Below are 11,785 nucleotides of genomic sequence, written 5' to 3'. Positions count from 1 at the left end.
CGTTCACTACGAATACCCGAGCACAACAACGCAACTCGGCAAGATAGCCGGTGTGGGGGCCTGGGGTCGCTGTGGTAGAGGCCGCTGAAGGAGCGGTGTGTAAGCGAGTTGCGCCATTCATTGAGTCTTTGCTACCGTGGCATCTACAAGCGGGCGGCGATGTTGTTGAAACCGTTCCACGTAGGATCTGATGGGTCTGTTGCAACTGCACGGCAGGTTTCTCCAGATTGATTTTGTGAATGCAAGAGGCTCATGGTGGATTGGGCAAGTAGAAGTCGACATCTAGATGAGCACTCATGGTTAACCTTGTTCTCTCAGCCCCTCATCTGCGTCTGATCGTCTTCAAACTTCGAGAGATTGTGGAGGATTATGGTAAACAGCGCATTTGAGAATCCCATCCTCACAGGCGCCGTTGCATAAGGGTCTCAATGCCAAGTCAAGGCCTGAAAAGCACTGAACAGTTGGCAAAGGGCCCAGTTTCCAGGCCCCATCTCGGCTGTCTTTGGGCAGGGAACATCCCCCGCTCAATGTGACGATGCGCTGAAGATAAGGTTTAGGCCCATTTTGACGGCAACGAGACGACCCGTGTGAGGCGACTTGACCCAATAAGCGCCAGAATGGATATAAGCTGAGTTTGCCATGGAAACTTTAAGCAACACCATGAGTAGCCAGCTTCCGCTCACTAAGCGGACAGTTGCGTTGACGATTGCTGCATTACGCAGAATGAGGCAAGAGAGAGTTCAACGCCGCAGACGGAGACTTGTTCAACGGGACCGCGGGCGGAGGAACCCAGGCACGGGGCGGCTGATTGACCGCCGTAGGCGCCGAAGCCGCCGGTACCTCGGTTTCGTATTTCAGAAATGGGATATCTGATATCCGTGAAGTCCGTCTTGGCCCCGAGCTCCCATGCATAACTGCTGTCACTCTAAAGTTATCTCTTTCCTCAAGCTGTTCTGTAGCTTCCCTTGAGTCTTCATCCTGGCCATGGCTTCAGTTAAGCCTATCATTGGCGGGGGCCTTTTCTTGTCCAAAGACAACTGGACGCCCGCCTCCCTCAAGTCATGCCTCGAAGATCTCCGTGTGAGAGGTGTGACTGAGATAGACGTCGCACAAGGTTACGGTGACAGCGAAGAGCTCCTCGGTGAAGCTCGAGCTGGAGAAAGCTTCAACATCGCTACGAAAATTCCTGGTATCATGGACCCTGGCTCTCTGCGCAAAGACCAAGTAATTCAGCGAACTCAGGCATCATTGCAGAAACTCGATATCAAGCAAATCGACATTCTTTACCTCCACTGCCCTGATCATACTATACCCATCGAGGAAACTCTTTCAAGTATCCAACAGCTTTTCAAAGATGGAGCTTTTCGGCGCTTCGGCGTTTCCAATCACACGGCCGAAGAGGTGCAGAGAATCTACGACCATCAGAAATCCAAAGGCTGGGTTCTTCCAACCGTCTACCAGGGGAACTATAATCCCTTGACCCGAAGTTTTGAGAGAACCTTGTTTCCAACATTACGCAAACTTGGCATCTCCTTCTACGCTTACAGTCCTACGGCTGGAGGCTTCTTAGCAAAGACGAAGCAACAGATCGTGGACGGAGCTGGCCGATTCGGGAAAGAGGCAGGCGCTCAGGGCTTCTTCTACAATGAGATGTACAACAAGCCGTCAATGTTGGAGGCGTTGACAGCTTGGAATGAGATCGCCCAGGACGCGGGTGTGTCGAGATATGATCTAGCCACTCGATGGGTAGCTTTCAATTCTGCTCTCGACCCAGCACATGAAGACGGCATCGTAATGGGTGCAAGCAGTGTATCTCAGCTGGGCGATAATCTCGCCGGCTTGAAAAAAGGACCCCTGCCTGCGGCAATTGTCAGCCGCATTGACAGGATTTGGGATAAGGTATCTCATGAGGCACCTGTGGTGGATATTCCTTTTATCACGAGTACAGGCATGAAATATGCAAGCCAAATCGCTGCAAAGTAGATATTACTAATCTTTCCATTACTACATTTCAAAAGCGCTTTCAAAGAGTCTTGTGTTGAGCGAGTAGCTCCACAAACTGTCCGATTTTGCGTTTCCGTGTCTCCGGTCTCTTCGTCGTCTCAATCCTCCACAGGTATGAGTATCTCTGCGTCTTGTTGAGTGCATCGAAGAATTTTCTAGCATTGGCATTTGATTCCAATGCCGTCTGAAAATCCAGTGGTACCTCCATCACGCTGGCTGAAGAGTATGCCCTGTCCCAGCGACCGTCCGCTTTCGCCGCATCGATCTCAACCTGTCCCGACAGTTGCATACGGCCAGTCTCAATCAACTTGGCAACCTTGTCCACGTTTCTCTTGGACCAGAGGCTTTTCTTTCGACGAGGCGTAAACCTTTGGACAAAGTACTCTTCATCATGAGACTTGCGTTGGCCGTCGATCCATCCGAAGCACAGCGCGATGTCAAGCGCCTCGTCATAGGTCACTGACAGGATATTCGAGTTCTTCTTGGCAATCTGAACCCACAAGCCAGATGAGGTAGCGTAATTTTCTGCCAGCCATGTTTCCCATTTGGATTGGTTTTCGAAGCGCAAGGTTGGGATATAGGCTGGAGTCGATGAGATCATGGACCCGGGTGGACCGGGTGATGATTGATGCGCGTCCTCACTTTGTTTCCTCGTAGACGATCTTGTTTGTCTGCTCATATTCAAGCTGGATTTGGATGTGATTTGGGTGGCGCCTGGTGATCGGACGACGCGGTTACCGTGAGATAACGTCAACTGAGACGATAGCTTGAGGCAAAGGAACCGGACTTCGAGAAGCACAGACTTCTCGAGGAAAGACTCAGCGGAGATTTTCTTCCGAATGCAGCGGGAAAGGCCCATGTACGAGTTCACCCGGTCACGGTTGAAACCAGACGGTGAATCAGTGGAGGTTGATGTTGTTGACGGTAAGAACTTGAGATCGCTAGGCAACCGCGGGATCTCCCCCCGGGCCGCGTGAAGGATTGCGCTAACAGTCCCAACGCGGGGCGCTTCGACCGTCCGTTTTTGGGGTTCAATACCCGCTAGTCGAGGACTCGATGTTTCTAATTTTAGCGCTGACACCGTGACAGACTCCTACGTACGGTCAACGATCCTCACCCAGCGTTATTGTTGTTTTGGCCGCTTAAGCTGTGAGGAGATTTATATGCGTCCCCTGCGCTCATGTCCATTTCCTGAGGGGACCTGCAGACACAGCCAGCTTGAGTGAACTGTGATGCGATATTCCATTGCCAAATGTAATCAAAAATTGCCTTCGGTTGCAAAATAATACACCTTAATTATTCTGAAATGAATTATATTGAACTACAACCGTTGACTTACATATTCTATACTTTGATGAAGCTGTAAATCCCATCCATGGGAAACGATGGTGTTTCAACTTTCCTATCTGGATATCTTCCTCGCCAGACTGTAGATCCCAAGACACGTCTTCGTTGCTTTTATTCAGCATTGACTTGATTTATCATGTGCACCACCATAACGCTTTCGCAAATGGCTCTGATGGATCCGACCATGCATTAGGACCAGGCACGTGATCGGAGTCTTAATCCGGAGTCTATGCCATCTTGAGGGGGAGAAGGCGTGGTGGTGGGATCGATATCATCACAAAGGTGTACAGACCTAACACAACCGACATCCTCGATTTTCTCTACAGCATCTACAGTCAGCAGTGAACTGAGCTCAGCTCGGATCTTGAGAATCTTGGCGATCGATATACGCATGCAAAGATATGCACTTTCTCTGGACGTGAACAGTCACGGACTCTTGGGAGGACGGAGGCGAAAGTACGTAATGCAACGTGAGTAGTGCGTGAGCTTGGATTGAGGACATTGAGCGGTCCGAAGGAGACATCCGTGAGCAAACAACCAGGTCAACCGTATAGGAATGTCACTCATGTAGCTTGACAACTTCGCGCAGTGCGGGTTGGACTGAGTTTCTGAAGTTCAGATGCCTTAATTAACGAACAATAAGTCCAGGCCATCTCAATTTGATCATTATCGACATCTAATCATCATCATGTGAAAGAACTATGCAATAAACAGGTCGACATCCAGGTCCGGCGAGAAGCTCTTGGCGAACTCAGCATCGCGCCCGCCGTCCGGATTGTCGGGGGGAATAATCATGCGAAGTAGGGAACCCTGCTGTTGACGGGCCCTCCACATACGCCTTCGCTGTGTCAAAAAATCAAATGCAAACAAACTCGTCCCCGCAGAACGTCATCCACTAAATCGCCTGGGGCTCCTCCGCAGTCTGCGTCGCGTCGATCTCGCGGGGCTCATTGGTGGCGTCGGCCTTGTCGGTAACTGGGACCTCGGCGACGTCCTTGGAAGCGACAACCTCGGGGACCTCCTCGACAACTTGAGGCACATCGACGACCTCGGCCAGCTCCACCTTCTCGGCGTTCCGGACCTCCTCGGCATTCTGGACTTCCTCGACGTTCTCGCTGCTTTCAATCTGGTGAACGTCTTCGATCTTCTCGGCCTCCACGGTCTTCTCGAAATCGTCAACCTTCACGTCATCAACCTTCTCGACATCCTCAGTCTCCTGGACGCTCTCGGTCTGAGGCTCCTCGACCTCGGGCTCCTCGACCTTGGGCTCTTCCACTTGAGCCTCTTCGACCTTAGGCTCCTCGGCTTGGACCGTATCGACCTTGGGCTCCTCGACCTTGGGCTCCTCGACCTTGGCCTCCTCGACCTTGGCCTCCTCGACCTTGGCCTCCTCAACCTTGGACTCTTCGATCTTGACGTCAGGGACCTTCTCATCTCCAGTATTCTCAACCTCCTCAACCTTCTCATCCCCCTTGGGCTCTTCAGCGGCCTGAGCCGTGTCGACGCTTGCCTGCTTGTCCTTCTTGCCGATTGACACAAAGCTGGTGGTAACCTTTTGCAGGGCCGGCCTCTCTTCAGCTTCCTCATCACCCTTACGCCCGGCAACAAGCTCCATCTTCTCACGGAACGTGTCGTCATAGTGCGAGAACACAGATGAAGCTCGGTGGCTGTCCAGTGACGACCGGCTCGTAGCCGCGCCTCCATACGAGGAGAAGGTGGTGTCCGCAACCGACGAATTGCGACTCCTGGTCGAGTTCGAGCGGGTGAGTGGTGCCAGCTGCTGTTGCTGCTGCTTCTGCTCGAACCTAGCCAGCTTGTCTGCCACACTGCCCTGCACACTCTTGAGAACAGGGAGATCGCCATTGATCGATGTCTTCTTCTTGCCCTCTTCCAGCTCCTTGATCCACGCCAGACGATCCGTGGCGAGACGCGGTGAGATGCGTCGGTTACCCAGTCCGTTACGCCACGGCGCGGACGCAGATGGTGGTGCAGACGGCGTTGAGCTGCCTGAAGGCACTGACGTCGGCGCCGGCTGCCAGGACCTCCTCCGATCTGATCGGATGGTCTCGGCAGGAACGGAAGTTGGCGCCGCACCCAGTGAAGACAGTCCTGTCGGCGGCGTCGAGTAGCGCTTTTCAACGATCTCGGATGCGATGTCGGCATTGAGGCGAGGCCTCGACATTGGCGGCATGTTGATGGCGGCGGGACCCGATGGCACGAAGGCGGCCCGCCGGGGTTCGCGAAGCTGTATCCTACCGGGCTGTTTTGAGTCCGAAGGCTTGTTGGCTTGTAGGCGGTTAGGTACAGTTGCGCGCGGCTTCTCTGGGGGCGGCCATGGCTTCGCGGTGTGAGGCACCGAGTGAGTGAGATTGATGACGGTCACGTTGGTGGCAGGGTCCGACGTCTGAGCCGCCTGCGATGAGACCATGCTAGAACGACGGTCCTCGGCCCTGGTGGACTTCTTCAAGGCATCGATGAGTGATGGTGAAGACTTGTTGAGTGAGTAGTTGTTGGCTGGTGAGGGCTCAGTGAGAGGGGTCCTTTTTGCGGAGAACATGTCCGCAATGGGGGTCGTGGATGAGGTCGTCGGTGGAGGCTGTTGTTGCTCCGGTTTCTTTTGTGGCGGCGGCATCGGGACGTCGCGGAAAGCCTCGAGCGAGGTCAAGTCGATCTCGAGGCTTGACGTCCCAAAGGCTTGCACCTCAACTCGCGGGAGGGCCTTTTGGCTCTCATCCAGCGATGGTCGCTGGCTGCGCTCTCCGATGAGCGACAGTGTTGACTTCTTGGCCAGGCCGCGGCCTCGCTTCACGAAGCCGGACAGCTTCTCCCTGACGGAGGGAAGCCGTCGCGGGCCTGCCCACTCGCCGGAATCGCGTTTGGTCGCCATGTTGCCTCGATGGAGTGCTGTGAGGCTCTTGTCCCCCTTTCGTGGTTTGGTCAGTCAGAGTGCGTGAAGTCAGTCTGATGTGGCCTCGAGATCCAGATGAAGGGAAATGGCAGTGGAGATCACGTGAAGTAAACAAAATTGGCCTGGAAATCGCATTGATGCAGGGGCCATATTACCACTCTAATTCCACAGGTTCGTTTCACGGCAACAGCCCCTGACCAGGGTGTCGACTGGAGGAATGGAAGACAGTGGGAACGGTTCGCCCGGGAGCGCCGGCCGCTGCCGGCTGCCAGTAAATGACCGATCAACACCTAAACACGTTCCAGTGGTAGCTCCGATGGGGACACGGACAGCCCGTCGCCCATGGATATGCCTCGCATCGCAGCTATGGAAATGAGCTGTCCGGTTCACGTGCCTCAATGGGGCGCCCCTTTTACACAAGTCGCTCGCGCAATCCGATCTTGTCTTGCATGTTGGGGGAAATGCCTTTTTATACTTCTCCTCGTACTATTAGCTGTCATTGTCTGTTAATGCATGTCATCCATGTACTAGTATGTAGGTATGACATCCATGTATGACAGACATGCATGGTACGGTGTGGCTCAGCTGCTGTGGCTGCTTCACCACAGAAAGTCCACGACTTGTTTGTGGCTGAACATACACCAGTCATGTTCCAAATGTTCCAATTGAAGTCATCCCCACTTCCAGAATTAGGACCCCGAAACCGAGTGATCGTCCCTACGAAGGTGCACTTGTAGGAAATTCACTTTTTCGTCGGAATGTGCCTCTCTTGAAGCGTATCAAGGCCGCGCTGTTACAGCTCCTGTTGCAATCTGGCTGGAAAGGACACTCAGGGGCGGCAACGGCGCCTCCTGAGGGGTCGGAGATGACTCGTGGGGAGCCGATAAAGGCTATCCAATAGATAAGCGTTTCCGGGTGGGTATCTTCATCACATCGGCCATCACCAACGCCGTGAAATTCTGCAGCCAATCCATATTGTTTTTTCACTGAAGAGTGAAACATGCTGCCGATGTAAGATGACATCAAGCGAGATTCGCGGCAACGAAAAACCTAGGATGCCACTGCCGATGTATTGGCGTTTTCAAATGAGGACTGCATATACGAAGTAAGCGTGATGACTGGACGGTGGTGGGGGGTAAAAGGTCCGGAAGCATCAGGCTCTGAAATGTGAAGTTTTGGTTGGCACATCTGGTATGCGGCAGTAACTAGACGAGTCTTCCACGGCAATCGGAGTCAAGCGGGATGATCGGCTTGGCGCTCCAAAGTTTGCTGAAGTATTGTCTTTTGAAGTACGAGATGCGGGGTCTTTTCAGAGTTCAAACGTGGCAAGTCCAATACAATTGCAGTCTGAAGATTGGGTTGAATCATGATGATAGAAGACGAAACTTTCAGCGGCATCCAAGAGCTGTGAGCTCAATGTTGCAAAAAAGGCTATCAATCGACGATTGATCTTGATAGAAGTGCTAGCCAATCTGAGTTGTCGGATGATTTACCCCGCGACTCAGATCAAGTTGATTTCTGTTAGGCAACACATGGAGGGAATCGGAAATATGGCAGTCTAGAAAGCTGCGGAAACGATGGGATAGAAGGCTTTGGTCACCTAACCCTTTTGAAATCTCCTCTGATAAGAGTTTACGAGACGTGCCATGTAATCTACCTTTTCACACACCTTCTCGGCCACGTCGACACGAGAATTCCCTTCAATGTTCACTAGCATTCTATCTGTCAGATTTATCAACCAGTCAATCAGATCGCCAGATTATTTTGGCAATTTTCACACGCGAAGTTGACCGCGGGCCATTGTTCAAAAGGTCGGAAACCTATTGAGTGTATTCGGGCGGCCGGAGGACGTGGGGGTTGGAAGTCCACCAAAGTCCGACATACACATGTTGGCGTGATGATCGACAACGGACACGGATACTGTCCATCACTGACTGCAGCACTTCATCGTATGGCGTTTAATTCAAATAAGAAGTCATCACCAGACACAAGAATGGATATCATCTCTCTTTTCCCGAATGCGAGGGAGGATCTTTCTCCTGTACGCTTGCCGCGGAGAGCCTATCTCTGATACGCAGGTAAAAATAGGTCTTCGCATCACGACGCGTCATATGAACCGAGAGATCCTAAGGGCTAATGCAGTGATCCCCCCTCATTCCCGAACTCAAGGGCCGGCTGTGACATTGCACGGCGCCCACATCCTACGAACAAGTCCAAGTTGCTCCCGGTGTTACCGTCTCTCCACATGGAACCCGAAAGTCCACAGAAACGCCGAATGTTTGTAAAGTTCTGCGGTAGATGCGTTCTTTCTTGACTGGTTCTGCAAAACCTCTTGCCTTTTGTTTCACAAGCATAGTGTGACGGCTTTGTATCTTAAGCACACCCAGACACTTCCTAGATGGGCTACGAAACGTCGAGGGGGGAAACTTATAGGTCATAATGACCATGAGGTAGCGACTGGCAGTTACTTACACCCTGTGAGATGGCTTCCTTAAGAAAGGAAGATGCTTAAGTTCCAATCCCCCCTGGACTGTGAGGCGCAATGCTCATTGAAATTATTTCCGTTTCGGAAACACCGCATCCCACGATCATGAAAAATTGTAGTAGCATACCGTGGAGTTCCCAATGAGACGTCGCGTACAAAAAGTCCATTGTGAGTGCTATGATGCATATGACGGCAGATGTAGCGCGGAAATCTCGTGTCAATAATACCTCGGCATGGTTTGATCAATGTGTTAGAACCGGGGCAGAAATGAGAAGAACTCTGCACATTCACAATCATCACAGGCCAATTTGTCACATAAGTGAGCGTCACTAAGCACTGTGAACGTATTTGCAAGGTAAAGAACGACATGCCATTGGCTCCAGAAATTTCGCTTTCCTTTTCAACCTATGTACTTGAATTATTACACCGATTCGACCCCGTGATTACCATTACTGCTGAGATCTCTAAACACCAGAGTCGTACTGGATCAGGTCAACGCTGGCAACGTAGTTGGACCAGTTGGTGCAGGTCTTATTCAGCGCGCCACTGTCGTACTCAATCTCGGACTCGCGCTCAATAATTTGGACAGCGAAACCCTCGGACGTGTGCCAAGCGATGTGACAATGGCACAACCAAGCCTAGGAGACATAATTAGCAATAACCTCGGCAAGTAAAGTGCACGGAAGACTTACACCAGGGTTGTTGGTAGGGAAAGCAATGACCATGTAACCACTAGCAGGCAACATGGCGACGTCTCTTCTCGGGGCGTTGACAAGAGTCAGACGATCGGTCTGATCGAGGTCGAAGTTACCGTAGCCAGCGTCCAGGAGCCAGAAGTCATGGCCGTGAAGGTGCATGGGGTGATCCTGCGCGAAGGGGGAGTGGATGACCATGTAGACCCACTCGTTGACCTGAGGGAAGCGGATGGCGTTCTGCTTGGAGAGCCAGGTCTCGTTCTTCTGGGAGAGCTGGAGAGCGGTCGGGTACTCCCACTGGGTGTGCATGGAAGTCTTGTTCATGGTCCAAAGCAGGGCGTTGTCTTGGACCATGACACCGACGTTCTCATCGGTTGAGATGTACTCGGAAGAAACGTTGATGGCGAGATGAGGAATGAGGTTCGAGGACAGCTCGTCAGCGCAGGAATCATCGTAGCTGTAGGCAGAGGTGGTGGGCTCGGACGCGGAGGAGTTGGAGTAGCGGAGGATACCCTTGACATCGTCAACAGCATCGGACTCGGAGCAGGCCTCCTGAGCAATAGCGCGGATCCAGAAGTCGCCGTCGGTTAGGTCCTTGCCCTCGACAATGATATCGTAACGCTGACCCATGCCGATGCTGAGCTGGGTGGCGTTGTAGGGGACAATGGGAACGAAGTCGTTGGCAATGACCTCCATGGTGTGATTGTCAATCATGAAGCGGAAGTGGTTGTCGGCAGCGGCGTTGACAAGACGCAGGCGGTACTTCTTGCCAGCCTCAAAGACAGTCTCGAATCGGGATCCCATGGTGTCGTTGTAGGTGTTGGTTCCGTTGATGAGACCGTTGACTGCAGTCGGCGGGCCACCGGTGGCAGCATGGGACACGAGTTCATCGGCAGTTTGCTGAAATCGTTTAGTTGATGCTGTCACACGGAGCTTTGCACTATTGTTGGCTTACGTGATACCAGTCGTTCAGGAAGAGATGGCCGAGATCGACATCGTAGTTGGCAGTGGCGGGGCCGTTGATGGTGATACCGCCGAAGACGCCGTCCCAAGCCTGAACGTAGAAGTGAGAGTGGTACCAGCCGGTGCCATACTCAACAGCGCGCCACTTGTAGGTGTAGGTGTCTCCAGGGGCGATGGGGCATTGGGTGATGCTAGGAACGCCATCCATCTGGTCGGTGTAGTTCTGGCGGATGCCGTGGAAGTGAAGACCAGTTCCGTTGGTTTGGAGGGAGTTGGTCAGGTGAACAACTTTTGGCAGACGCAATTAGTCTCCGTTAGATGTAAGTTGTTTGCCATGAGCTGTTACTTACTGACGGTGTCACCCCAGTCGGCGATGATGGTGGGTCCGGGGAAGGATCCGTTGATCAACTGCACGGGCATCTCGTAGCCGTCAGGGGAAGCAGTGGTGTTCTCAATGTTGAACCAGTACTCTCTGACAACGCCCGTGTCGGGAACATCTTCATAGTAGTTGGTCGTCAGATCGTAGCCCGGAAGCCAGCACTGGCGACTAGTAGGGCTGTTAACACAGGTACTGTCATCGCCAGATGATGCCGCACCGCTGGTAGAGGTCTGGCCACCGGTGGTAGTCTCACTGCCGGAAGTTTGGACCCCAGTTGTGGTTTGGCCACCGGTAGTGGTCTGACCGCTGTTGGTAGACTGGCCGTCGGTAGAGGTCTGGGGAGAAGTTGCGGCAACAGGGGCTGTCTCGGCTTGAGACACCGCATTTCCTTTGCTTCCACAGTCGCGACGGGCGACATGGTGAAGCTCAGAGGGAGCAGCGGCAACGCCAGCAATGGCGGCAACTGCCCAAGTAGCGAATGTTTTGGCGGAAACCATTATGGACTGCGAACGATTGGAAGTAAGAAACAAAGTTAAAGACAGACTAATGGCGTGAAGCCAGAAACGAATGACAAAGCGTGCCGAAGTGATCAACAGCAAACACAGGAGAGGGCGCATTAACGGTTGATAAGTAAATGCATCTCACGGACAACCCGATTCCATTCCACCTCGTGATGTAATGGGAACCGCACTCTACGATGACTTACTACGGCAACTGCCGCCGGAAACCCTTTCTTCTCCCACAATATCGCGGTGAGTTTCCCTGTCTATCAAGCGGAATGTGGTGGAAAGATCGTGAGGCTGATTTACTCGGCTACTCTGAAGCCATCGGGAGCGGGAAAATCCCTGTTGACAGCAGCGTTTTGCGCCCGAGCACATAGCGATGTAATCTTACAGGTCCCGCTTAGAAACAACATCTTGCCATTGTTAGTCTAGAACGGCAAAATTAAGCTGCACAACGGCTAACGGCAGGAAGCTTGTCAACCTTGGCGTATGCTTAAGCCT

General features: G+C 52.7%; 4 protein-coding genes across 4 annotated transcripts; 1 reads left to right on the top strand and 3 right to left on the bottom strand.

The window, feature by feature from the left end:
- Nucleotides 1–984: 984 nt before the first annotated feature.
- Nucleotides 985–1,983, top strand: GCG54_00000993 (Oxidoreductase sirO; the record flags this gene model as incomplete). Its single annotated transcript, XM_045401123.1, has 1 exon — nucleotides 985–1,983. The coding sequence occupies one exon, from the start codon at nucleotides 985–987 to the stop codon at nucleotides 1,981–1,983; it is 999 nt and encodes a 332-aa protein (XP_045258907.1).
- Nucleotides 1,984–2,023: 40 nt separating this feature from the next.
- Nucleotides 2,024–2,605, bottom strand: GCG54_00000992 (uncharacterized protein; the record flags this gene model as incomplete). The annotated part of the gene is made up of 1 exon (XM_045401122.1): nucleotides 2,024–2,605. The coding sequence occupies one exon, from the start codon at nucleotides 2,603–2,605 to the stop codon at nucleotides 2,024–2,026; it is 582 nt and encodes a 193-aa protein (XP_045258906.1).
- A 1,641-nt stretch (nucleotides 2,606–4,246) lies between these two features.
- Nucleotides 4,247–6,238, bottom strand: GCG54_00000991 (uncharacterized protein; the record flags this gene model as incomplete). Its single annotated transcript, XM_045401121.1, has 1 exon — nucleotides 4,247–6,238. The coding sequence occupies one exon, from the start codon at nucleotides 6,236–6,238 to the stop codon at nucleotides 4,247–4,249; it is 1,992 nt and encodes a 663-aa protein (XP_045258905.1).
- A 2,970-nt stretch (nucleotides 6,239–9,208) lies between these two features.
- Nucleotides 9,209–11,278, bottom strand: GCG54_00000990 (Laccase-2; the record flags this gene model as incomplete). Its single annotated transcript, XM_045401120.1, has 4 exons — nucleotides 9,209–9,382; nucleotides 9,437–10,339; nucleotides 10,395–10,690; nucleotides 10,753–11,278. 4 exons carry the CDS (start codon nucleotides 11,276–11,278, stop codon nucleotides 9,209–9,211), a joined length of 1,899 nt encoding a protein of 632 aa, XP_045258904.1.
- Nucleotides 11,279–11,785: the final 507 nt, after the last annotated feature.

The sequence above is a fragment of the Colletotrichum gloeosporioides genome, assembly GCF_011800055.1.
Source record: "Colletotrichum gloeosporioides strain Lc1 chromosome Unknown consensus_83, whole genome shotgun sequence".
Taxonomy (NCBI): Eukaryota; Fungi; Ascomycota; class Sordariomycetes; order Glomerellales; family Glomerellaceae; genus Colletotrichum; species Colletotrichum gloeosporioides.
The sequence above is the reverse complement of the archived record's forward strand: the minus strand, read 5'-3'. Positions and strand labels throughout refer to the sequence as shown.